This window comes from Podarcis erhardii, assembly GCF_964252035.2.
Source record: "Podarcis erhardii genome assembly, chromosome: 4".
NCBI lineage: Eukaryota > Metazoa > Chordata > Lepidosauria > Squamata > Lacertidae > Podarcis > Podarcis erhardii.
The window spans coordinates 95,035,124-95,060,426 of record NC_138508.1 but is presented as its reverse complement, the minus strand read 5'-3'; the positions used below and the strand labels follow the sequence as shown (position 1 = coordinate 95,060,426).

Genomic DNA, 25,303 nt, shown 5'->3' with positions numbered 1-25,303 from the left:
ATCCTGGTGCCGACAATGTGTTCCTTTTGGCACCTTTCTATTTGCCTAACTTTAAATTATTATATTTTCAGCTGGTTGACTGGTTTTATTCCTCTCACTTTTATGATATTGATGTTTAACATTGGCTTTGTATTATTATTATTATTATTATTATTATTATTATTATTATTATCATCATCATTATTATTATTATTATAGATTTTAAATGTCTACTGCTCCGAAATCCATTTGGGGATGAGGGCTCAGTTTACAAGTTCCATAAATATATAACTAAAATAAATAAATAAAGATGAATAGCGACACATGGCTTTCCCATTCATAAGCTACCCAGGGAGGGTGGGGGGAAGAAATAACCATTAGCTGTAGCATATGGCTAAGCGGGGAGCTTGGTTATTTGCCTGCTGTTTCTGCAGAAATGCAGAAAAGAATCTGGCAGAGTCACACAAAGCTAAATTTGTCGCTGCAAGTTAATGGGAATGCATAGAGCAGATTGCCTTATTTATGCTGAGATTTGCTTGCCTTTCAGACACCTAGGACCAGCCGCCCAATATAGCTTCTGCAAATCCTTAGGAAAGACAGACATGAGTTGTTCTGAAATGATCCTGGAGTCAAGCTGCTGGTAAGTAGCACAGCTTCAAGCCGTCACTTATCCCCCATTTTGTCAGCCAGTCTTATGAATTTACAGTGGTTAAGCTGACTCCTGCCTGGTAAAATACACAAAGAAGATATTGCACTTGGTCTATACAATAGTGTTTTTCACATTTAAAAATACCTATTTCCATTGTAGAATGAAGAATAAACCCATCTTTAAAGGGTTTTCTTTTCCTTTTTTTAAAGAAAATGTCTCCGGTGGGGACATGGCAAATCATTTTACAGCTTATTTATGGTTGTAAATGAAAGGGGACAGGGGATGAATAGAAGAAATTCGCTGCGTAAAATAAATACTACTGTACTGTGCTAGTTGCATTTTCTGCCCTTGATTAAGACTCCAGGAAGTTTTATTTAATGAGTAGAACCATTAAAGTCAATGGGACTAATTAACACTAAAATCAGTGAGTCTCCTCTAAGTCTATGTGTGGATCCAACTCAATGGCCCCAATGCTGCACCAATGAGTTGGGGAATTGGTGGCTTTCCAGATGTTTTCGGATGCAGATTCCTGCCAGCCCAGCCCCATCCATTGAGGTGACTGAAGTCCCATTAGGGTTTATAGGAGTTGTAGTACAACATCATTTTGCCATGGGTTCCCTATTCTTAATGTATTAAGTACTGATGTGGAAGCATCCATAGGCACCTGAAGTCAGTTCCATGGGGTGAAATTAGCACTACGGTATGATTAGAACTGAGGAGATTTCACCCCTCCCATATCCAAGAATCTCCTGACGAGTCTGCTGATTCTCCAGAGAGGAGGAGCAGTGTTCTGCTTTCTACTTATTCAGCTCCAGCACCAAGTCAGTCAGTCAGTCAGTGTGTCGGAGAGAGAGAGAGACTGAGTGTTAGAGATCGTGTGTAGAGATAAGGTTGCTGCTAAGAGCAGCTGCAGACACTCAGTGCAGCATTCATTTATGCTTAGACCTATTTAGCTCTGTATATAGTTTTGTATTATAGTTATAGAATAAAAGAAGATATTCTACAGAGCTGCTCTCCGAGTCATGTATACTCTGCCAGACTCTGCTATGCTCTGTTGTGCGACGACTGTATTGTGGAAGTGAATCCAGTGCTCACAACTTTAAGCTGTGAGCCCACAGCACTTTGATCAGGTGGTCTCTGGAAGTGCTACCCAGCTCGCCTAGCCCAGTCAGGGTTGAAGTGCATGAGTCCAGTTGGTGACACTGGCTCAAGGGCGATGCTGACAAGAACTGCACATTCAGATGCACACCTGTATCCGTATTGGCTAAGTGTGGATAAGCACAATTTTTCTAGATTTATCAAATTGAAAAGTCAGACTCTATGGACCTGGTAGCTTATTCTTCTACCCATTTTCTGCCAAGTTGATTGGAAAGATTAGACTTCTGTATTAGAGCTGCCAGATGTTCATTATTTCACCAGTAAAGACACATTCTGGAAGGTTTTATATACATATATACATATATACATATATATATACATATATATATATATGCTTTCGTAGATTTTCACGGGTACAGGAATGCAGGTTTTGGTGTCCTCGGGTGTCTTCCCGTGTAAAAGTTGGGGTGTCTAGGCGACGTTTCGACGAGGTCTCACTCGTCATCTTCAGGCTGGTGCTTTCGGCTTCTTGTTACTGGAACAGAGCAGGATCTCAGTGTTTGAGTTCCTATAAATACTGTAGAGGGGGTGTGGTGTATAGCCTCCAATGTTCTGGGCAGAGAGGAAGTTCCCAGGCTAGTGTGCCTTTTCTTCTTTTGTTCCTTAATTACTTGAGAGATATCTTGAGTGATTTCTTGAGTGATATCCTGAGTACCACTTAGGTGGGTCATTAGGTGTGGATTAGTTGTTAAAGTCTTTGTGTCTTGACCTCTTGAACTTTGTGAAGAGTTTTCCTGAGAAGATGGCTGTACTGTACTTAGTTGTGCTCTGGCTTGGCTTCGTGTATAGGGGCGAGCTGTGGTTTTGTGGCTTGTGTCAGCCAGATCTGTGTAGGGATTGCAGGGGGGTGCAGCATCCGGAGGTGCCACCATGGATTGGCTACTGGATGGTGTCTGTAATTCATCTGTGGAGAGGGTCTGGGTTTGGGTCTGGTGTGGTTGATTGGTGTTGGCGTTCTGTGTGCCTCTGGATCTGGTGTCAGTTTTTGTGGGGAGGGCTAATTTCCAGATGTCTGGCAAGCGGGATGTGTCGTCACGCTTGTTCATGTTGTGAGGGTGTTTCTCTATCTCGATGGCTTCCATGATTATTCTCTTGTGGTGATGTTCCGTGTTAAAGAGCAATTTGGAATCTGCAAAATTAATTTCGTGTCCTGTTTCTTTCATGTGTTGGAAAAGAGAGGAAGTTTTTTCTTCTTTTTTGACGGCATTCTTGTGTTCTGCGATACGTGCATTTATTCGTCTGTTTGTTTGTCCAATGTACGTGGCTGGGCAGACTTTGCAGGGTATTTCATAGATCCCTTGGTTTTCCAACTGGATTTTATCCTTGGGGTTTCTGAGGATATTGGCTATTTTTTGGTTGGTGCAAAAGGCTGTTTTGATATCCTCCATAAACACAATATCAAAACAGCCTTTTGCACCAACCAAAAAATAGCCAATATCCTCAGAAACCCCAAGGATAAAATCCAGTTGGAAAACCAAGGGATCTATGAAATACCCTGCAAAGTCTGCCCAGCCACGTACATTGGACAAACAAACAGACGAATAAATGCACGTATCGCAGAACACAAGAATGCCGTCAAAAAAGAAGAAAAAACTTCCTCTCTTTTCCAACACATGAAAGAAACAGGACACGAAATTAATTTTGCAGATTCCAAATTGCTCTTTAACACGGAACATCACCACAAGAGAATAATCATGGAAGCCATCGAGATAGAGAAACACCCTCACAACATGAACAAGCGTGACGACACATCCCGCTTGCCAGACATCTGGAAATTAGCCCTCCCCACAAAAACTGACACCAGATCCAGAGGCACACAGAACGCCAACACCAATCAACCACACCAGACCCAAACCCAGACCCTCTCCACAGATGAATTACAGACACCATCCAGTAGCCAATCCATGGTGGCACCTCCGGATGCTGCACCCCCCTGCAATCCCTACACAGATCTGGCTGACACAAGCCACAAAACCACAGCTCGCCCCTATACACGAAGCCAAGCCAGAGCACAACTAAGTACAGTACAGCCATCTTCTCAGGAAAACTCTTCACAAAGTTCAAGAGGTCAAGACACAAAGACTTTAACAACTAATCCACACCTAATGACCCACCTAAGTGGTACTCAGGATATCACTCAAGAAATCACTCAAGATATCTCTCAAGTAATTAAGGAACAAAAGAAGAAAAGGCACACTAGCCTGGGAACTTCCTCTCTGCCCAGAACATTGGAGGCTATACACCACACCCCCTCTACAGTATTTATAGGAACTCAAACACTGAGATCCTGCTCTGTTCCAGTAACAAGAAGCCGAAAGCACCAGCCTGAAGATGACGAGTGAGACCTCGTCGAAACGTCACCTAGACACCCCAACTTTTACACGGGAAGACACCCGAGGACACCAAAACCTGCATATATATATATATATATATATATATATATATATATGGGTTTGAAAGCCCAGGATTTCAGATGTATTCAACAGTATTATATTCATAACCACCATTATCATTATTTTGCCATTGCCCCCACTCTAAGAATGCTCCTAATCCACAATAAGAATAAAAAATTTGTAGCCCTAATTTAATTTATCCACCTCAAATTGAAAATTCCATGTCCCCAGTTAAAGGGAGGGAGAAGGGTTTTCTCAACTGACTGAACAGTGGTTACCTATGTGCTTCTAAGCTTAGAAGTCTGAAACATTTGTTAATCATGGACATTACTGCATCTGTTATCACTGTAAGTCTTGGAAAAGACCAAGAGGTTTGTTGTTTTCACAAATTCAAATTTGATTATGTGTGTGCATGTGTAGACAGATAGGTAATAGATGGGCCTTTTTTACTGATAGCACCAGTGCTGTGGAATCCCTACCCTGATGAAAAACTGGAAGCCCCATCAGCATTGGCATTCCGCCGGCTCTTGAAAACATTTCTTGAAAGCATTTCACTGATTGGCTTGTTTATCCTACATATGTTAATTGTGTATGCTTTAATGTAGCTGTTTTACTATGTATTTTAATTACAGCAGCTGTGTTTTTAATTAGTTTTATTATTGTCATTTTACTATTGGTTTTATTTGTTTGTGAACCACGCTGGTATTTCTTTTTGAAATGAAAGGTGGTATAATAATAATAATAATAATAATAATAATAATAATAGTAGTAGCTGTAGTAGCAGCAGCAAAAAATAATTTAGAGATCTCAACCAGAGGCTGGACAGCCATCTCTTGGGGATTGATTGATTGATTGATTGATTTTATTAAATTCATAACCCACTCTTCCTCTCTCAGAAGAGTGCTCTGGCACTGAATTTTCTGCATTAAGCAGAGGGTTGTACTTGATGGCCTCAAGACTTCTCCACCTCTGTGATTCTATATTTTTAATTCTCAAAATGATTGTGCGTGACAACCAATAGCCCCAGCAACATGCTTCTTCTGATTGTTTTTTTTAAAGTGTAAATGAATACCGATAGCTAAGACATGTAAGTGTTACGAATCCCTTTCATATTTGCACATTTGTAATAAAATGTTATTGCAGCTTTGTCTGTTGAAACTCTTTGAATAGGCTGCAGAGTTAGAAAACAGTAAAAAAAGATAGAGGGTAAAATATGCAGACTTTCACAATGAAAGTCAAGAGCTGCTTTTATGTACCACACATAACAGCATCACTTTTATATTTTGCATGTAAAGAGTCATTTTTGAGAAGAAGGGAGTGTCAAAAACTTTTTTTTTTTGGTCTGAGGGGACAAAAGAAAAGTACCCGATGGTTGAAGGCATTGATAACAAGAACACTGATTCATATGTTTAATGTAGTTGTGAAATAAGTTTTGTGTCCCAACTTGTTTGAAACATGAATTCCTTAATTAAAGTTTAGCGAGCGAAGATGCATTATACATATGGACACTTAACAACAATAAGTGCTTATTTAATTATGAGAGGAGCTGTAAAAATGAGTGTATTGTAAAGTTAATTGGGAGTTGAAGTGATTGCACTTTAATTTGACAGGCTCAGGATTACTTGTTTCAGTTTTGGGCGCATTCAATTTTCTCATGGACAGAAACGGATTTCTCCATTGAAATGCTGTGCTCGCCATTTCATCTTAAGAGTAATACATTATGACTAGTGAGATGCATGGCAAATTTGTGGGAATGTTTTAAATCTGCAGCATAGATTTGCCATTTGGAGTTTGTATCGTGGAGATTGGTTTGCTAGTAGCAGCAGCCAGTAAATCTGGGAGAAGGAAACTGTTGTTCTCCAGAGGTTATTGGCCTGCTTCTCCCATAATCCCTGACTATTTGTCATGATGGCTGAGGCTGACAGGAGCTGGGGTGACCATAAGGAAGGTCACAGTTTGAGCATCCCTGATCTGCTGGCTTCTGCTAGTGCTATAATAGTCTTTTTCCTTGCTGCTTTTCTGTGCAGGGCTGGAATGAACTATCTGGGGGTATTTCTTCCAAGTAAATAAGCATAGATCCCCTAGACAGAGTCTCTTGGATCCCCATCTCTCAGCTTTCTGACAGAAAAAAAAGGTAAAGGACCCCTGGATGGTTAAGTCTAGTCAAAGGTGACTATGGGGTTGAGGCGCTCATCTCGCTTTCAGGCTAAGGGAGCTGGTGTTTGTCCACAGACAGCTTTCCGGGTCATGTGGCTGTGACGTTAACATATGAGAGTGCTGGAGGTGAAATAGTTAAACAGGTTACCCAATCAGGACCCAGGGAGGTGGAGTCAGAGGGACTATAAAACCAGCTCTGGGAGGAGTTCGTTGGGAGGTGGTTGGAGTGGGAGTGAACTGGGATAGAGTTTGTGGGTAGGTTGAATTAGCGTAGTGAAATAAGCTGAGTCAGGAACAGTTAGGAGCTAGGCAGACAAGTAAATATCTGAGAGGTGGTTTAGTGAGTGAGAGCAGGTAGCGGAAGTTATAGGTCTGGATAGGCACCCCATGATTGTAATTGACCGATACCGTTTATGAAACCACACGCTTGTTAAACTGCAATAAATAAACAAAAGTTTATGTTCCAATTTAGCCCTGACTGGACTCAGTATTGTACCAGGTAGGGCCTGGGTGGTGGCAGTGAAAAATAAAGTGGTGGCACAGGGATCAATAGATGGTGAAATGTCTGGGAACTAAAACACTTCTGATGCAACAGAACACCGTGACAGAAGTCAGAGCGCACGGAAATGCCGTTTACCTTCCTGCCGCAGCAGTACCTAATTGCACTGGTGTGTTTTCGAACTGCTAGGTTGGCAGGAGCTGGGAGAGAGCAATGGGAGCTCACCCCATTGTGGGGATTCAAACTGCCAACCTTCCAATCTGCAAGCCCAAGAGGCTCAGTGGTTTAGACCACAGTGCCACCCGCATCCCTTTCTGACAGTACCTACCACAGGCAACATGCTTCAGAAAAAATAGCTAGGCAGTGAGAAGGACTCTCTTCCATACAAGGGAGAATCACAATCCTTTAACACTGGATGCCTGGAGCAGTCTTTCCACTAGGTGACCACTCGTGATTCTTCATTTGGAGACACGAGGACTTTTCTTATTGCAGAATTCTATGGAAAATAGTTCCTATGATGTATTGCATTTCTGTAGCACATGAAGAGAGGCTTGAAAGGTGATATCGCAGGGAGGCAAGCTAGGTCAATGGAGCCCAGCAATATTTTAATAGGGTAGTAAAAGTTTAACAGGGCTCAGGGAAGATGTGGTTGGTTGAGTAGCAGCCTATTGCAGGGAAAACCCAAGAGAGACCCAAAGAAAGGGAAGGATGGAGTCAAATTGTAGGCTTGGCAGATCTACTCTCTGCCCCAAAAGAAGTCTGAGGTCTACTAACTGGACCCATGCACAAAACAGGAAAGCTGACATAGAATTGTAGGACAAGGTAAATACTTGGTCAGTCCACAGATTTGTTTTCAGTACCAAAAATTTAGCTCACATGCAAATCTACTCTGATTTCCCCACAAGCTGTCTTAATTTCAGAGGGGGAAAGGAGGAAAGAATGTTCTGGGGATTTGGGGGGGGGGCAATTGTATTGGGAGTCAGAAACTCTTGCTGGTTTACAGTCAGGAGATCCCAGTCTATCTTCTTCCTGCTGCTCTGAAATGGGATGAATGTGGATGAAGTGGACCAAATAGCAGGCAATATTTTTAGTATCTTAATATTGTGTCTTGGGTGTCAACATCTGTCATTCTGTTGGACAGAACAGAGTGGTTTAATTCTGTTAAGTATCAGAAAAGGATAGCATAAAAAGTGAATTAAAAAAAGTGATTGTCATTTATAGTAGTTGTTCCTATTACATCCAGCAATCTGTTCTCAAAGAGTTGGGTCAGAATGTGGGTACAAAGAGGCACATTTCACTGAAAACAATGCAGGGAATAGAGATATGTAGCATCCCTACTCAGTTACATAATCAGAACTGACAGTGAAGGAGCTGAGAGCACCTTATGCTATAAGCATTTTTGAAACTAAGCAGGCATGGACCTATCAGGGCCTAGATGTAAGACAGCTGAGAGCTCCTTATCTGGATGATAGACAACTGGGAACTCCTGAGAAGTCCATGTAAGCAGCAGGGAGCTTTCTAAATGTAATGGAAACTACACATGCATATCTTATATAATTACCTGTAAGTATCCGAAATGTGACTGTGTTTTTATTAGGAATGCCATGAAAGGTGTCATGAAAGGTGGCAAGCTTCAGATTTGGTCTTGACTTTGTAGTATCCTACTCTTAGAAATCTGGGGCAAAAGTGGGTCTTTCTACCTATCCAAAAATGTTTCATGACATTCCCCAAAGGTTTCTGGCCTGATATTTCTGGGGCAGTGACAATGGGGAACTCCCCTCGTCTTTGATAACACCACATTCAGAATCAGCAAACACCACCAATCAGGAGTACCAACTTGAATAAAATATTGTGGGGACCTACGTAAGCCCCGCCCTGCATAATCGATCACAAGATGCGGCACCCCACTCATTTGAATGTCAATGCCTGTCAACTTTGGGGCCCTCCTGTCAACTTTGGGGCCCTCCAGTCTCCTCAAATATTTTATTAGGGGGCGGCTGAAGGGACCTCAACCACTAGGAGTTGGCTCCTATGCCACGAAGCACAGAGACGACAGGAAGGGCAAAGTCAATCCAGTGCTACTATTTATATGTGACATGTTGTACTGGAATGTGAATGGGGATTTATATCTCATTGCAGGAGAAGTTCATATGCTGGGGGTACCACTGCTACTAAGCCAGTGGTCCTGACCTTGCTGCCATCTTGGCCCGTCCATTGCCATCCAGGTAAGCAACAATGGCACTGGTGTTAGAAGGATGGTTCTTCTCACCCTACATGCCCTACTGTCTCACTGGAAGTAAGGCTGAGCACCCATACCCCCATGTGCTTCTCCTTTCCACCCCCATAGTCAGAAGTGCAAAGGACAACACGGGGAAGGATGTCAAATGGCTATAGTGCACTTGTGAGCTTCAAAAGGCCATTCTCACATTCTGTAAGGCTAGAGCTCAGTAAATTCATCTGGTTCTAGGAAGAGTGATGAGTAAGAAGCAGGCAACTCTTCAGCATAATTCTGCAACATCCCTAGTTTTTAAGAAAACATTTGTTTTGTTGGGTGATAATTGTTCACATCATATGAGCAAGGTTTTGTTGTTACTAGCCAGCTGCTTTGGCCATGTATAGCCATATGGTGAAGCCACATACATAACCAAGATTAAGAGGTGAATGAGAAAAGATTAATTATCTGTTAAGTTCTAGCTGACCAAAATTCTTTCCTCCCTATATTTTTTAATGATTTGCAATTTGTAAAATTAGAAAACTGCTATAATGGATGAAGACACACAGGTCAGAATTGTTTTATAGGTCCACACATTGAAAAGCTAGCTTTTTATGTCCTTCATTTAAGATTTAAATGAATATCTGAGGTAGGTTGTTTTTCTAACATTTTAGGTAGATTCACTGAACCACTTACCTCAAGAATAAGCAATATTTAAGTCTCTGGCCTACAAAACTTCCCCAACTAACACAAACTTTTCCTACCATTGTGTGGCACCTCACTCAAGAATAAGTCATTCTGAAGGAAAAGGATAGAAAAGCTTTCCCAAGGGAAATGCTTTGAAGGGTCACACATGACATATACTTACATTGTTCTAGTGGTCTGCAGGAAAGATCATTGTTACTTCCAGTATTGTTAGTTTTTCACTGCCCGAATAATTCAACTTTTTTGCCATTCTTTCTTTTCAGAGTGAAATAGCTGTTCATTGTACTGTTAGACATTTTTATCTGGTGGTGTCATGCAACAGGTATGAGCATCTAAGAGTGTGGAGAAGGTCAACTTTCAAAATAAAATCCCTTGCTTTTCATAACAATTGAGATCACTTTACCACAGTTATTACTTACCAGCCTGTCCAAACTTGTACCAGCAGCTGTTGTTGGTCTTTCCTCAGGATTATAGGGTCGAAAGCGGGTATTAAAGGTATCCAGAACAGAGCGGGAGGATCTTAAAGCTGGAGCTGGTTTAGGCTGTCCACATCCTTGAAAGACCTGCAAGAACCATGCTAAATTACTCCAAAGGTTCACTCAGAATTGAATCTAGCAGCATCTTTTTCCTGGGTCTCAATTTCACATGGATAAATTTGATAACCTGGTGAAAGTGATCGATCAACAGCGTCATCAACAATTGAATAAGCAGATTTTTTGTTACTGACTCGATGCGTTATACTTGTGAATTTTATTGTCTAAGCACCAAGTTACATGAACTGGATTTCAAGCTGTGTCACCTGTATCAAAACAGATACCTCACACATGCAATATGAAGGTCTGAGTTCAAAATACTTGAATGGCTCTATTTTGGCTTTCAGTGAGACTAATCAATACCTTTGTTTTTTTTTACTATTTTTTGCCCAACCTGCTACTCAAAAGCATGAACAAAAATTACCAGAGCATAGACCATCTCAAGGATCATAAAGTTATCCCTTTCAAGACCTTCTCTGGGTTCTTTCTTTCTTTCGTGGAACTGCCCAAAGACTGGGTAGTTTCTTCAAGTGTGTACATTTAAATTTTAAGTCTTAGAATGTCTAAGTACATTCCAACATAATTATCAAACAGACTTGAAAACATTGCTTTTACTCTTGTTAAATACTCTTGGGAATAACAAGAACGGATATAAGTAGGAGAGACTGTAAACTGTTTCAATATGCTACCGTCGCAGCAAGGACATTGTTGGCCCAGAGGTGGAAACAAGAAGAGGTTCCGACTTTGGAGGAATGGAAGTTAAAACTAACAGACTACGCAGAGTTAGACAAATTAACAGGGAAAATTAGATACCAAAAAGACCAGAAATTCATTGAGGACTGGGGGAAATTTACAGAGTATTTGAAAAACATATGTGAGGATAGCACAACGCTAGCGTGTTTCAAAGAAGCTTTGTGAAAATAGAAGGAGTATTGCCAAAAGGTAAGCAAGGATAGAAATAAAATATTTAATGGCAATATTTAATGAAGGAATGTGAGGAGAGGATTTGAACTACGAAAGATTGTCAGAGAAGTTGAGGGAGGTCCAAACAAGGCGAAATATGTGATATATAAATGGATTGGTTTATTGTTTTTTATGGAAAAATTTCAATAAAAATTTATTATAAAAAAAAAGAAAACATTGCTTTTACTCATTGGCTACCTATTTTTTTCAATGAACAAAAAGCAACCTCAATGAAAGGATAACATTTGAGGTAAAAATCAAAACCCACGAAATTATGGCTCAAATTGCTCAGGACATTCACTGACTTGTTTAGGCCATTCACTTGATTTTTCTACATGTAACTGGCAGCCAAATGTGTGAATGGACTGCACTGGCAAGTGTTCTGTTTCAGGTGTTATTTTCTTAAAGGAGTGTAACTTGTTTTTGGAACTAAATGGAATTCTTTTTAAAACTTAGCCACTACCGCTCCAGCTCCCATCTGTTTAAGCCTTATTGGTGTTTGGTGAAGAGGCATTTGCATCAAGGCTTCCTGGTGTGTTTTCTGAGACCCACCAAACGGAGAAAAGCTATACAGTTGTGCAGTAAGCCACAGCTAGATCAAGGGGAGCAGCCTTGTCTTTGGATAAGAAGCTGTAAGGACCAGTCTCTCGCATTCAAGTGTGCACCAAAGAATTATGAGCAACACAATCTACATAAGCTGAAGGGGAAAACAATGCAGAAGGAGTGGACATATTGCAAAGGTGATTGTGTGACAGCAGCCTCAATATGGCTCGTGTAATAAGTGGGGGAGGCAATGGGGTTAAAAATGAAAAGGAGGAAATTGATCTCATTGATTCTACTTAGTGATGTGTCAGAATAAAGACAGAGTTCTGCCAGAATAAAATAGCGTATTTGGAGGCTGAAGAATATAATGTCATGCTCCTGAATGGCTTTTAAATAGAGCGCAGCGGATGCTTCGTTTAATCACTTTCCACATGTTATATTTTGAAAGGTAGTCAGCATATAGGAAATCTAGATTGGACCTGGATAAGCCCCATTCAGGTCAGGCTGGAGGTATGCAGATCTAGATAAATAACCATTTGTCATATTCATATGTCATATTAGATGTTAAGGGCCTTTGATTCAGGCTGACGTGAATGACCTCCGTCTGAGTTCTAGCTAGCAACAAGCTTGTCAAAAAAGGTTTTGCCAATGTGGAAACCTGAAACCTGGAAATTTCTGCATTGATAAAACAAAGCTGCATTGTCTGCAGCCCTAGGGCTCTTCTAAGTAGACAGGAGAGCGGAATGGACACATCCTGATATATGGTGTTGGGGATTGGGGGAGATCTGTGCAACTTTGGGTGAATGCTGCTGAAGAAAGGCCCAGGAGGGGAACACATGCTATCACCTCTTAAGGAAACCATCAACTGTTTCAACAAACCCTCCTCCATCTTTAGGGATGGGTGAATCTGTCAATTTTGGTTTCTCTCAATTTCTCATTTCCCCCCGAACATAAGTTCAGTTCCCCACATCTTTTTAAAAGGCCTTTTGGAGAAAATACTTTTTAAAATTTGTTTAAGCAAACAGTTGGGTTTAGTTAGAAAAAGGGTGTGTACAGTGGTACCTCGGGTTACATACGCTTCAGGTTACAGACTCTGCTAACCCAGAAATAGTGCTTCAGGTTAAGAACTTTGCTTCAGGATGAGAACAGAAATCGTGCTCCAGTGGCACGGCGGCAGCAGGAGGCCCCATTAGCTAAAGTGGTGCTTCAGGTTAAGAACAATTTCAGGTTAAGAACGGACCTCTGGAACGAATTAAGTACTTAACCCGAGGTACCACTGTACATGGTGGGAGGCCCTGTAAGGGCTAGATTAAAATATTAAATATCTGTTGACAGCTGACAGTTGGCTGCCATGTAAATACCTCAGGCTGGTCTGGGGAAACGGTCCTTTTTGATAAACTTGCGACTGGTCATTTGGGCTCAAATGCCTGGTCACTCATTGGACAGTTGAGGTGGTCTGATGAGTGGGGAGAAACCAATGTCACCCAAATCTGGTTGAAGGATAGGCTGGCTGGGACATAATTCATACTGTTGAGTGACCAAAGTTGCTGAACAAGACAGAGGGTGAGACTGAGAGTGGCTGAGATTAAGAAGCTGAGAGAGAAGTCTGGGGCAGAAGTAGGTGGAAGGTGGGCAAGACGCAACATAGGCTGAAGAAAGTTGAAGCTGCAGCCTGCCCTGAAGATGAAAATTGGCAGTGAGGCCATATAAAGATGATAAGCAGTGAGGAGAATTCAACAAGGAGCTTCTGGAACTGACCAGAGTGAGAACTTCATGCAAGCCTGGCTCAAAGAAAACAAGTCTACAGGACCTTGTGGTGAGATTGACTAGGAAAGAAGGAATATGGGTAAATATGGGCAGTGCTTTTTTTCTTAAAAAAATGTTTAGGGGTGCTCTCATTTTGACTCAAGAAAATCTCCATTTTATAGTTCAAATTGGGAAAAATAAATACAGTAAATGGACAAAAGTACGAAGGTTCACAACATGTTTAGCGGTATGCGTACCCCAGCGTACCCCCCCCCGAAAACAGCACTGAATATGGGTAAATGGCATACAAATTAAACAACGTTAGGAACTAGGTTTTATCAGCCATCATGTAAGCCTTTGCAACTGTCACTTAAAGCTACAGTAACCTTATTACATCATCTATAACTAAGCCTTAAGGAACTTGTAAGAAAACTAGGGAGAAGAGAGATTGCAAGTTAAATGTAGTTCTAAGCCTGCTCTTCATGTTCTTGTCCCCCCTCCCTTCAGCTCACCTCCCTTGCAAAATATGTTTATAAGGTGTGTTTGCAAAGCAGTACAGGTTGGCTGTATTGATTCTGGTACCATGTCAACTATAGTATTAGTAGCTGCTCTTTAGCTGGAACAATTTATTAAATAGAGAGATTCTTATTTGACTTTTAAAGAAAACCCTAGTAGAGCTGCAGAAATGTAAAGTTGCAAGGGACCCTGATAGTCATCAAGATCAAGTCCTTATAGCGTTATAGTTTACAAATAAATAAAGACTATATTGTTATTTTTATTTACTTCTAAAAAGTGTGTCTGGCCGATTTTGCATCACAAAATCACATCTAAATTACCAAGCTACTGGGATATAGCTGAAAACCTTGGTAAGCAGTATAGGACAGAAAAATATTGCCAGCCATTAGAAAGTGAATCAGCACTGGTAAATAAAAGCTGGTTCTCCCAACCTACAAAATATTAAGAAACCAGTGGGGTGAAATGTGGGAACACCCTCCATTTTTAAAAATCATTTTAGTGCAAATCTCTCCTAAGACACATGCAAAGTTGCCTAATACACAGTTTGTCCAATGCAATTCATTTTTGTATGTTATTTTCATGAATGCATGCGTTTCTATGCACACTTTACATTGCTATCTGCATTTTTGTATGCATTAGTTGGCCGAACTGAATTGCAAAATTCAGAAAAGTGCAAATTTTGAAGAACGGGTGCATTTTGGTTCATGTAATGCTTCGCAAAGTGTGAATCAGTGTAAATGCAAACTGAATCAAGTTTTTAATTTGAAGTCAATTTGTAAAAAAAAATTAAAAAATAAATATAATTAAAATTATATTGGGAGAAAAGTACCAATGGTAAGATGGGCTAACTCCCATGGGCATGCCCTTCAACTGTCCGGATGGAGTGTTACAAATATGATAATTGGTTTTTGAAGGCTGTTTTAATAAAGTTGGGGACCTGTTGCAACATTTCCTTGTTATATTATGGGAGGAACAATGCAAAGGTCTAGTGAGGGACAAGAAAGAGCAATCCACAGCTAGCAACCTGTAACAAGACTGTAACCTCTGTATTTTCTAGCCCAGTGAACAGGCATGGTCCAGAAGCTTTTGTGGGAATCTGGAAGTACAACCTGACCCACTCTTGATTATTGGTGTACAGTGGTACCTTGGTTCTCAAACCTCTTGGTACTCAAACAACTTGGAACCCAAACACTGCAAACCCGGAAGTAAGTGTTCCGGTTTGCTAACCTTTCTTGGAAGCAGAATGTGCTCCGTTTTGAGTGTTATGCTTCTGATTTGAGTGCCACACTTCTCTTTTGAGACTTACGCTGAGGTCTGTCTGTTTTTGCTATTTCTTTTGCGTTTTTGCAGCTTTTTGTTTTTGTGACAGTGTGGAACCCAGTTTAGCTACTGACTGATTGATTGTGTGACTGCAGTACATTGTTTATTGCTTTCACTTTATGGATCAGTGGTCTCGTTAGATAGTAAAATTCACGTTAAATTGCTGTTTTAGGGGTTGCTTTGAAAAGTCTGGAATGGATTAATCCATTTTGCCTTACTTTCTATGGGAAGGCGCGCCTTGGTTTTGGAACACTTTGGTTTTGGAACGGACTTCCGGAACGGATTAAGTTTGAGAACCAAGGTACCACTGTAATGAAATTTCCTCTGTTGGTGTGGATGGTCTTTTCATGCCATTCCCTCCTTTGATTTATTGCACAGGCAGGATCCCTGCTTGAGATCCCTTGATTGCCTGCTGAAGACCTACTGAGAGTTCAAGCCTCTTCATGCCTTCATTCCAGCCCCTGCATAGGACTTCAGAAGCTCAGAAAGCAGATTTCAGGCCAGACCTTTCAGGAAAAATAGAGAAAAATGCTCCAGATGCTTAAAATAACACTTACTTCAAGCCTGACACATTTCAGAACAAATCCTTCCTCAGGGAGTAGGAGGAACACACTATAAGAAATGGGATAGCAAAGCAACTAATGTAATAGATTCTCATAGCCTTGTTTTACTCTATACTTTACTACCTCATTTCATAGAATAAATCATATGGCAAGCATCTGGAGGTTCTCCCCTCTTTTTTTTCTGCCAGTGGTGATTTCCTGGTTTTGTGGTTGGTCATCTGGATATTTAAGGAAAGAAACAACCAAATTTCTAAAGAAGCAACAGTAGAGTTTGCTATCTCGCTGAGGCATTTAGTAGCAACCATGTGTTTGATACCTTTGCTGTCACGTGTACACTGTTTTCTTGCATGTTCATGATGGCTTCGGAAATCTTGACATCAATAGGATCCATAACAGATTCAATGTTGAATGGTCCCTCTAATCTGTCTGCTACCAAAAGCATAGCATCTGTTGAAAGACAAAGCAGCCAGCCGTCAGATAATAAGTAACTATGGAGCCTCACATGATGGAACACAAAGGGTCCTGACAGATGATTCAACTTCAGAAACTTGCCATTGTCTCGCATAGAGACAATGGAAACCAGGTGTGCCTTTCCTATATAAGCACATAAAATATGTCAGTACTCAGCTGGAGAAAAAGTCGAGAGCACCTGAATTGGACACCAGCAGGAGAAAGAAAGAGGAGGAGAGGGAGGGAGGGAGGGACACACACACACACACACACACACACACACACAGGAGTACTGCAAACTCAGCCAACAGGTGTACCAAAAAGTAGAGTTGTCTGCCAGTCTCTCTCTCTCTCTCTCTCTCTCTCTCTCTCTCTCTCTCTCTCATACACTCACTCACTCACATATATTATAAAAGGTGTACCTAGAAAGCTTTGTTATGCTTATGTTAATACAAGACATTGTATTGTATTTTAGTGTTCTGTTGGAAGCCCCCAGAGTGGCTGGGGAAACCCAGCCAGATGGGCGAGGTATAAATAAATTATCATCATCATCATCATCATCATCATCATCATCATCATCATCATCACCACACTAGTGTGTTTTCAAGTACATGTACCAATTCAACAGAACTGGCTTAGGTAGCAGTCCTTTATTTTACATTTACATCCGTCAGGGCTGGTTCAGCTGCAGGTCAGCACGGAGACTCAGTGATGAGCAATGAAGCTAATTCTTTTTCCAAGAAAACACAATACAAACAGAGAAACCTACAGGCAAGACTGGCCCCAGTAAAGCAGTTGGAAAAATGGACAATCTGTGCCTCCTACTTCCCCCCAAGTCTCCTCCCCATCCAGCTGTTTTCCCAGCCATCGGTAACTCCACCGGGAAGGGCTCTCTGAGCTCTTTGCTCTGCTACACGCAAAGCCTTTCATGCCCTTGGAGACAAGGGAGGAGAGGAGCTGAATAGAGTAGGACCAGCAGACTCCTGAGAGTCCGCTGCAGCCTCAGCTCCCACCTCCTCCTGCCTGCCCTGCATCTTGAGTGCTTTCTGCCTCTTCTTCCTCTCTCTCTCTCTCTCTCTCTCTCTCAGCTGTTGCTTGTTCAGCATCCAACCATTCTGCCCCCCTTCATCCTCTGACCTTGTTCAGTGTCCCACCACCACTTCCTTGGCTCTGAGCCTTCCTCTTCTGGGGTTTCCCTAGTAAGGTTCTCCAGCTGAACCCTCCCACCACTCCTGATCATCCAGCCAATCCCTGGCATCTTCCCACTCTCCAAGGAGCTCAGTGTGGAACATGTATCATTGCATTTTACCTTCATGACAACCCTGAGAAGTTGGCTAAAACAGAGTGTCTGGTTCAAAGCCACCCAGGGATCTTCATGGCTGATCAGGGTTTTGCTCTTTGGCCTCTCAGGTCCATGTCCAACGCTAGCCTGGCACAGTGACCCCAGCTGTTAGGGAAGAGCCATAGCGCCATGACAGAACAGATGTTTGGCATGAAGAAGGTTCCAGTTTCAACCCCTGTCAACTTCAGGTAGGGATGAGAAAGCGAAGAGACCTGCTGTTTCTTCATCGCTGTCATGCAGATTTTGCTTATTTGCCAGCCACAGAAAAGAATGCAGCCACCCCACCTTCCTCTTTCAGCCATCTTGAAAATGATTGAGAAGGCAGCACTAGAAGCAATAGGGAGCAGAATCCCTCTTCCCAAGCAATTGAAAGCCCAGATGAAATGCATGGTCATTATAGTTGAGGATCTGTGAATATATGAGCTAGGTGTGCGTAAATGCTTTGAAGATGGTGTGGCCCACAAGACAGAGAGGTGTTCTGAAAATCTCAATATTGTTGCTTAACGGAACTCTAAGCATCACTGTTAGGTGGTGACACAGTCTACTCCATAAATGCATATCCACATGGGTCCATGTGTGTCAGCCTGTTGTTTGTGGTTTCTTGGCATGTATTTGTGAGGGGTGACTGGTACATCCCTCTGGGGCAGGGAATGATGACTTAAAGGATTCTAAAGGATCTATTCTGGCTCCCTGTACATTTCTGAGCACAATTTAAAGGGTTGGTGCTGCCCTTTAAAGCTCTAAATGGCCTTGGCCCAGGATACCTGGAGGAGTGTCTCCACCCCCATCGTTCAGCCCAGACACTGAGGTCCAGCTTTGAGGGTCTTCTTCACTACGAGAAGTGAAGCTACAGGGAACCAGGCAGAGGGCCTTCTTGGTAGTGGCACCCTCCCTTCAGATGTCAAGGAAATAAACAACTATCTGACTTTTAGAAGACATCAGGAAGTTTTAAATTTTGTTTGTTTGTTATGTTTTTATATGTGTTGGAAGCCACCCAGAGTGGCGGGGGCAACCCGTCCAGATGACCAGGGTATAAATAATAAAATTATTATTATTATGTGTACAAATATGTTTGACCCATGCTGTGTTTCTCTCGAACATATAGCATACAGTCTGTGCGGCACAGGGTGGTAGTGGTTTGACACGTAACAGGGTGGACCAGGAGAGGCACAGAAGGGATTGCTGGGCAAAACTGGAGCCCATGGCAGTAAGGAAAGCCTATTGATATATATATCAAAGCTTCAGCTTGAAGTAACAAGAGCAGGTTGAAAACTTTCTTCACAAAAGCCGTCTCTTGTCATACTTCTCTAAGAGAAAAAAAAGGCAGCAGAGAGTTTAAAAACTGCATTAATAATAGATGCCACATCCTATTGCCTCATGCAGCAGAGTTGAAAACGGGCCTTTTATCTTGACACCCGAAACAGATAATTTGCTAGACGATTCGTACATAGACATATCAATCATAAGAATGGAAGCTGATCGAAATGAACCCTTGGGGTATATTCTGGAGCTTTGCACAAGACGAAGAAAACTTTTATGTGATATACTGGGATCTTATAATTAAAGCAGCTGTTCATTCTGACCCCAAGGACCCCATTTCCTTGCACTACAAACAGGGGATAAATATTGGATTCCTGCCATGACGTACAGGTACAAGTCATGTTTTATGCTCTGTGCTTTGTACAAAATGCAGCTGTCGGCTGCAAGATATATTTTATGGTTCTGCTGGGGTTACACAAACTCATTTGTCTAATTACATGGCGCCGTGCTCAGAGAATTACATAATGTACAATCATAAGAGCATAGTGATGCACATTCTACTGTGTTTACAGTGCACCTTTGACCAAGTTAGACGCTACCAGCTAATCCATCCCTGAGAAGTATGTGCTCCCATGCCTTCTAACCTCAGCCCGTGATCAGACAGCGTTTCCTTTCTCAATTGTTTAAAAAGAATATCCTCCCCTCCCCTCCCCACTGTAGAATTCCCTTTAAGCTCTGCACTAGACAGACTGCAATATCTGCTCTGCAAGCAAACAAGAATTTACAGAAATGCTGCAAAAGACCTCATGGTTTGACCGAAATATTGTCATTTCCATCATAGCATGGTGGTGAACTTGCTACACACCATTCACAGAGCAGCTTTGAGCAGTTTCTTTCAGAGGTGGGGGCAGAGAAAGGCATGAAAGGATGGGTGACAACAGCCACACCCCAGGAACAGCTTCGATTGGTCAGCTAAACCAATGGGTCTCAAACTCATGATGAGTTAGGGACTTTCCCTGCAGGTGTAGACAGGCTCCAGAAGATTGACCAGACAAGACCAAGAGTAGGTCCAACAGTCAAAAAGGTTTCTGCATGTGAGGGGCAGATGTGACTCATCAACCTGAGAAGGTAGCCCATCTCGGAATAGGAAAACTCTGATTCTAAACCTCCGCTGCCTTGCAGGACATTTTCAGGAGAAGGAAACCCAGAGTGGAGTTCCTAAGAGGGTTGGACGGTGCCTTGTACATCTCCTTCTGGCAATTCCTGCAGCCTAGCTGGTGCTAAACATATTGCTCTGCTTTCTTTTGGACCACACCAGCAAGGCCGAGAGTGGGGTCTTGTTGTATGAGCAGCCCAGGACCTCCACACACAGTGCCCTGGCTTTCACCCAGGGAATTCACTTTGGTGCTGCTAATGCAGCAGCTTGACATAACGCCCCAAAGCCCACTCCATTGTTTCTTAAGACAGATGGATGCCAATAACACTGCTGGTTGATTCAACTTGGCTGACTGGAGAGACGGGTATGTTATTAGGTTTGAAGCTGCTTGAACTCAGGACGAAAGGGGGAAATGTACTAAGAAGAAGGCACGTTTGGCAAACCCTCACCATGATCAACTCCCGCCCGGAAACCTATGCCCCCACTGTGGAAGGACGTGTGGATCCAGAATTGGCCTCCACAGTCACTTATGGACTCACGGTTAAGATTGTGTTCATGGGAGACAATCTTACTCAGCTACGAGGGATCGCCAAAGAAGAATAATAATTAGGTTGTGGTCCAGGCCAGAGGTCACAATGAGCTTGAGGTCTTCCACCCCCTTTTATTGTTTTATTGGGTATGGGGTTTTTTGTGGGATTCGTTTGTTGATGATGAGAGGGGGTGCCCCAAAACATAAGGCAGTTCAGCTGTACCTAGCCAATGTGTAGATAGAAACAGTGCATTTATATCACCTTTATACAAAAAAGAAATCAACCCATTTTTTCTATTTTCCCTCCCCTCCTCTGCCCAGTGCCGACTGGTAAATCATGCAATGGCACTCCTCCTCTTGAAAGAAAATGGATGAAGTTTCACAACACTGACTTATTATACATGCAACGGATTAGAGAAGTTTTAATGGGAAAGTATAAAACTAATGCTGAATTATTGGGCATCTATGAGTATGCTGGGACGTAAGCCAACCTCTAGTCTATTGGATTTGGGAAAGAAAAGACTGTGGAAATGAGAGCTTTTGCATCTAGCACATCATTTCTCATCCCCCCAAGTGATATATGTCACTCGGGATTTATATAGTTTTGAACTAGCATGAAGTGGAAGAGAGGAAGCCTTTCTTATTTGTGGACTGGAAACAGGAATATTCAGGGCCAATTTATTTATTTGTATTTTATTCTATGCAATTTATTCCCCGCCCTTCCTCCATGGAGCTATGACTGGCCCAAGATGAAATGGGGAGCTTCATGGCTCAGCAGAGAGTTGAATTTGGATTGTACTCAACTATTAGACCACACTGTTTCTCACATAATGTCAAAGTACTTGTGTGGGGTTTCTCATGACCCAGTGTCAGGGATTGGGTAGATGAGGAAGAATGGTGGAGACCACCACCCCAGGTGTCGCCCAATGTCAGGGACTGGGCAGAGGAGGAACGGTGGAGACTACCTCCCCATCCTGACCCTTCCAGGGAGGAGGAAGAGGAAGACAGAATAGATTGACAACAGGGTTTGAGGGAGGTGGTAGCTCAGAGGCAGATGAAGAGAAAAGCTTGGAAATCATGGGAGAGCCGGAGCAACACCCAGCTGACACATTGTAATTAGAAAGTACCCCAGACCCTCCATCTCTCAGAACCACAGCACAACACATCATGTGGGGACTTCTGGCGAGGAAAAATGGTGGGTGCCACGGCAGCGAGCAGCTCCTGAAGCCAGCCAGAGCCAACTGTGCTACCAGGCTGGCTCCGGGCTGCTAAGGCTGCCGCTGCCACGTTTCCCGGGGACAGATTTGCAAATCTGGGGACATTACGGGGACGGAATTTGTCCAGAGACAGATTTGCAAATCCAGGGACTGTCCCCGGGAACTCTATGTTATACCCCTCTGAGAATCGTGGCTCTGTGGGGGGAATAGGGATCTCCTAACAACTGTCTGCACCCTTAACAAATTTCACTTCTCAGGATTCTTTGCAGGAGACCATGACTTTTAAAAATGGTACAATACTGCTTTAAATTTACAGAGCAGATGGGGCCTGAAATGAATGACACTTTAGGCTGCATCCCTATATAGTGGGGATGGGGAGCCTTTTTTTTTTTTTTTTTTTTTAGTCTGAGGACACATTATCCTTATGAGCGACCTTCTGGGACCACAGCCTTCTGGTGGGCAGGGCCAAAGAGAAAAGTGGGTGGAGCAATGGATGTGACTTTGTATAGTAGGCTACATTCCAGCCCCACGAAAGCCAGAGGTTCCTACACTCCGTACAGACACTTTTCTCCATCCAGGCATTCAAAAAGCATCCTCACAGGACACATTCTGGTCAGGTAAAAGCATTCAAGAAGGATGCAGAAGAGGGTCACAGTGGGGCATGACCTGGGAGAGACCCAAGGGCTGAGTAGGCAACAAGGAGTAGGCAACGAATTTTATTAATTACAGTTCAAGCAATGGTAGACTTATATCGCACCGAAATCATAACAACATTCAAATGAAAATTAAAGGCTACAGCAAATAAACTTCAGATGCTGGTTTTAACTGAACCCAACAATCAAAATAACTACGTTAAAATGAAAGCGTTAAGAACTTCCAATGTGTGCTTTTCTTTAAATATACAAATGGACTTCAAGAAGAGAAACCTGCCCTTTTACACTTAATGAAGTGCACAGTTGAGTAGAGTTTTTCCCCTCTGCAAACGAGATTCCCCATTAGGAGCCATGACAAGATGTCTGTTTTTTTTTTGTTTTTTTTAAGGCGCACAGTTTATATTTCAAATCAAAGCTATTATTTAGAGCAAATGGCTGTTGCATGGCTGCCTTTCAGGCATGCGAATACCGCATGATTTCAGACCTGAAGGGTCAGGGTGAGTGATCTTTCCTTCACGAAGCAAGTGTTGCCAGAGCAGCCTAACAACCCAAACGCCAAAGAACAAAAAATGATGTACTAAGCCTTGAATGCCTACAGTCAGGTTACCACTCACTTCATCCTCATTCGTTTCAAGTCCCCCCCTTTTCTTTTTAAATACCAAATTGTGCTACATCTGTGCTTTACACACATCTCTTGATCCTTGCAGGAATCATGGCCTAGTGTCATGACCTTCTGCAAAGCCACTATGGTGCACTGTTGACATGAGCTCAGAAAAGGGTGGAGAAGCGGACGGTGGGGAGAAGCAACAGCACTAAATTGACCTCCAGGCCATGGACTGGCTGCTGTTTACCGGGGTGGGGGGAAATGGGAGGACCAAGTTGGTGGGGAGGAGGGTGCTGTGCAAATGACCTGGCAGGAACACTGTTTGCATGTCGAGGTCCCCGAGCCACCCCCCAAATAAATCACAATTCACACAGAATTTTTGTTTAATGTTTCTGGTATAATTTTGGCCACAACTTTATTAAAATACATAAATGTGAGTGGTTGCTTAGGCATTGGTTATGACTATCTGTCCCCGCCCAGGGACAGAACTGACTTCTGGATTCCAGCGAAAGCCAGTAAGGGAAAACAATACTGGGGAGAAAATGGAGTCGGGCACCAGACCCTCACCTCTCCCCGCATGCTCCCAGGGGCTTGTGCGGCCCAATCCCCACGCCAGGGATTCGGACGAAAGCATGGTGAGCCCCTGGATTCCTTTAACGGAATTCCCTTGAAGCAGCAGCAGCATTGGAGGGCCAGGCACAGCCAACCACATCCCCTCCACTAACCAAAAAATTAACCAATGCCTAACTGCATCCTTACAAGTTGTGACGATTTGCTACGCAGTAGGCAAAAACCAAATGGCACCAGCCAATCCGCCAAATGGACAAAATTCCTACCAGGCCCCTGCCCCCAAAGCAGACGACCCCATGACAGGCATAGCAAGGTCAAACGCAAAAGCCCTAAATTAGGGAGGGAGGGTGGGTGATCCGGTGCACGCAGAGAATGCTCAATGTTGCGTGCTCAGTGTATAAAACCCTTGGTCCATCCCACAAATTGGCAACATCAAAATTTCCCCAGTAACTCAAACAGCCCAATCACTGCTATGGCCATCTATACCAGTGTTTCCCAACCTTTGGCCTCCAGCTGTTTTTGGACTACAATTCCCATCATCCCTGACCACTGGTCTTGCTAGCTAGGGATGATGGGAGTTGTAGTCCAAAAACAGCTGGAGACCAAAGGTTGGGAAACACTGATCTATACGATCCTGCCCAGCAACAGAGGGGTGGCCTGTCAGACCCCACTGCAACATGTGCTCTCCATGAAGGAGAACAGGCTTTGTCAGCCTACCCCACCTTCCACTGTTGGTAAGGCATCTCCTCCAACATTTCTCTGATTAAAATAGGAGCATCCTATTGAATAATAATAATAATAATAATAATAATAATAATAATAATAATAATACTTTAATTATTATTTATACCCCACCCATCTGACAGGGTTGCCCAGGCTTCCAACATATATCAACACATAATAAAACATTAAACATTTAAAAAACTTCCCTATATAGGGCTGCTGTGAGGGACTGGGCAGAGGAATGGTGAGACCACCTCCCCAGCCTGACCCTTCCAGAGAAGATGGAGACAGTTCAGAATTACAACAGGGTTTGATGGAGGTCACAGCTCAGAGGCAGATGAGGGGGAAAGCTGGGAAATAATGGGAGAGGAAGAAGAAGAGGAGGAGGAGGAGGAGGAGGAGGAGGAGGAGGAGGAGGAGGAGGAGGAGGAAGCACCAGAGTGGGGACAGCTGATGGACTCAGTGTCTTTAGGAAGCATTCCAGACCCTTCCTCTCCCAGAACCTGGCGACCCTTGAAAGTAGGAGAGCAAAGAGCTCAAAGACAGAGGGCACTTTTCAGCACCTGCAGTGATGACTCATGAGAAAGTGGGAGAGACGGAGGGGGTGGAGATTCACTCGTAGCAACACCATTATTCCAAGAGGCCACATTCCCAAGCCTCTCTCTGTGAATATTGAATAAAAACAGATGGTAAGGACTTTTCCTTGTCTTGTCCGTTCCCGGCAACCTGCCGTGGGGGTTGGTTCCACTGCTGCCTGACAGTAGGATTGGATCAAATTGCATAATCAAAACCCTATGTTTGTTTGTTTTCTGGATGGATGGATAGATAGATAGATAGATAGATAGATAGATAGATGATGCTTT

The 25,303-nt window shown here is 42.8% G+C and overlaps 1 protein-coding gene across 2 annotated transcripts in view; it reads right to left on the bottom strand.

The window, feature by feature from the left end:
- The window catches only part of GPC6 (glypican 6), a 785,665-nt gene that overhangs the window by 38,050 nt on the left and 722,312 nt on the right, over positions 1–25,303 (bottom strand). For both annotated transcript variants that reach the window (XM_081858156.1, XM_081858157.1), the window contains exons 5-6: positions 16,253–16,383; positions 10,172–10,315 (exon numbers count right to left, since the gene is read on the bottom strand). In XM_081858156.1, the coding sequence (XP_081714282.1) occupies positions 10,172–10,315; positions 16,253–16,383 (275 nt within the window). The remainder of the gene's footprint in view (positions 1–10,171; positions 10,316–16,252; positions 16,384–25,303) is intronic.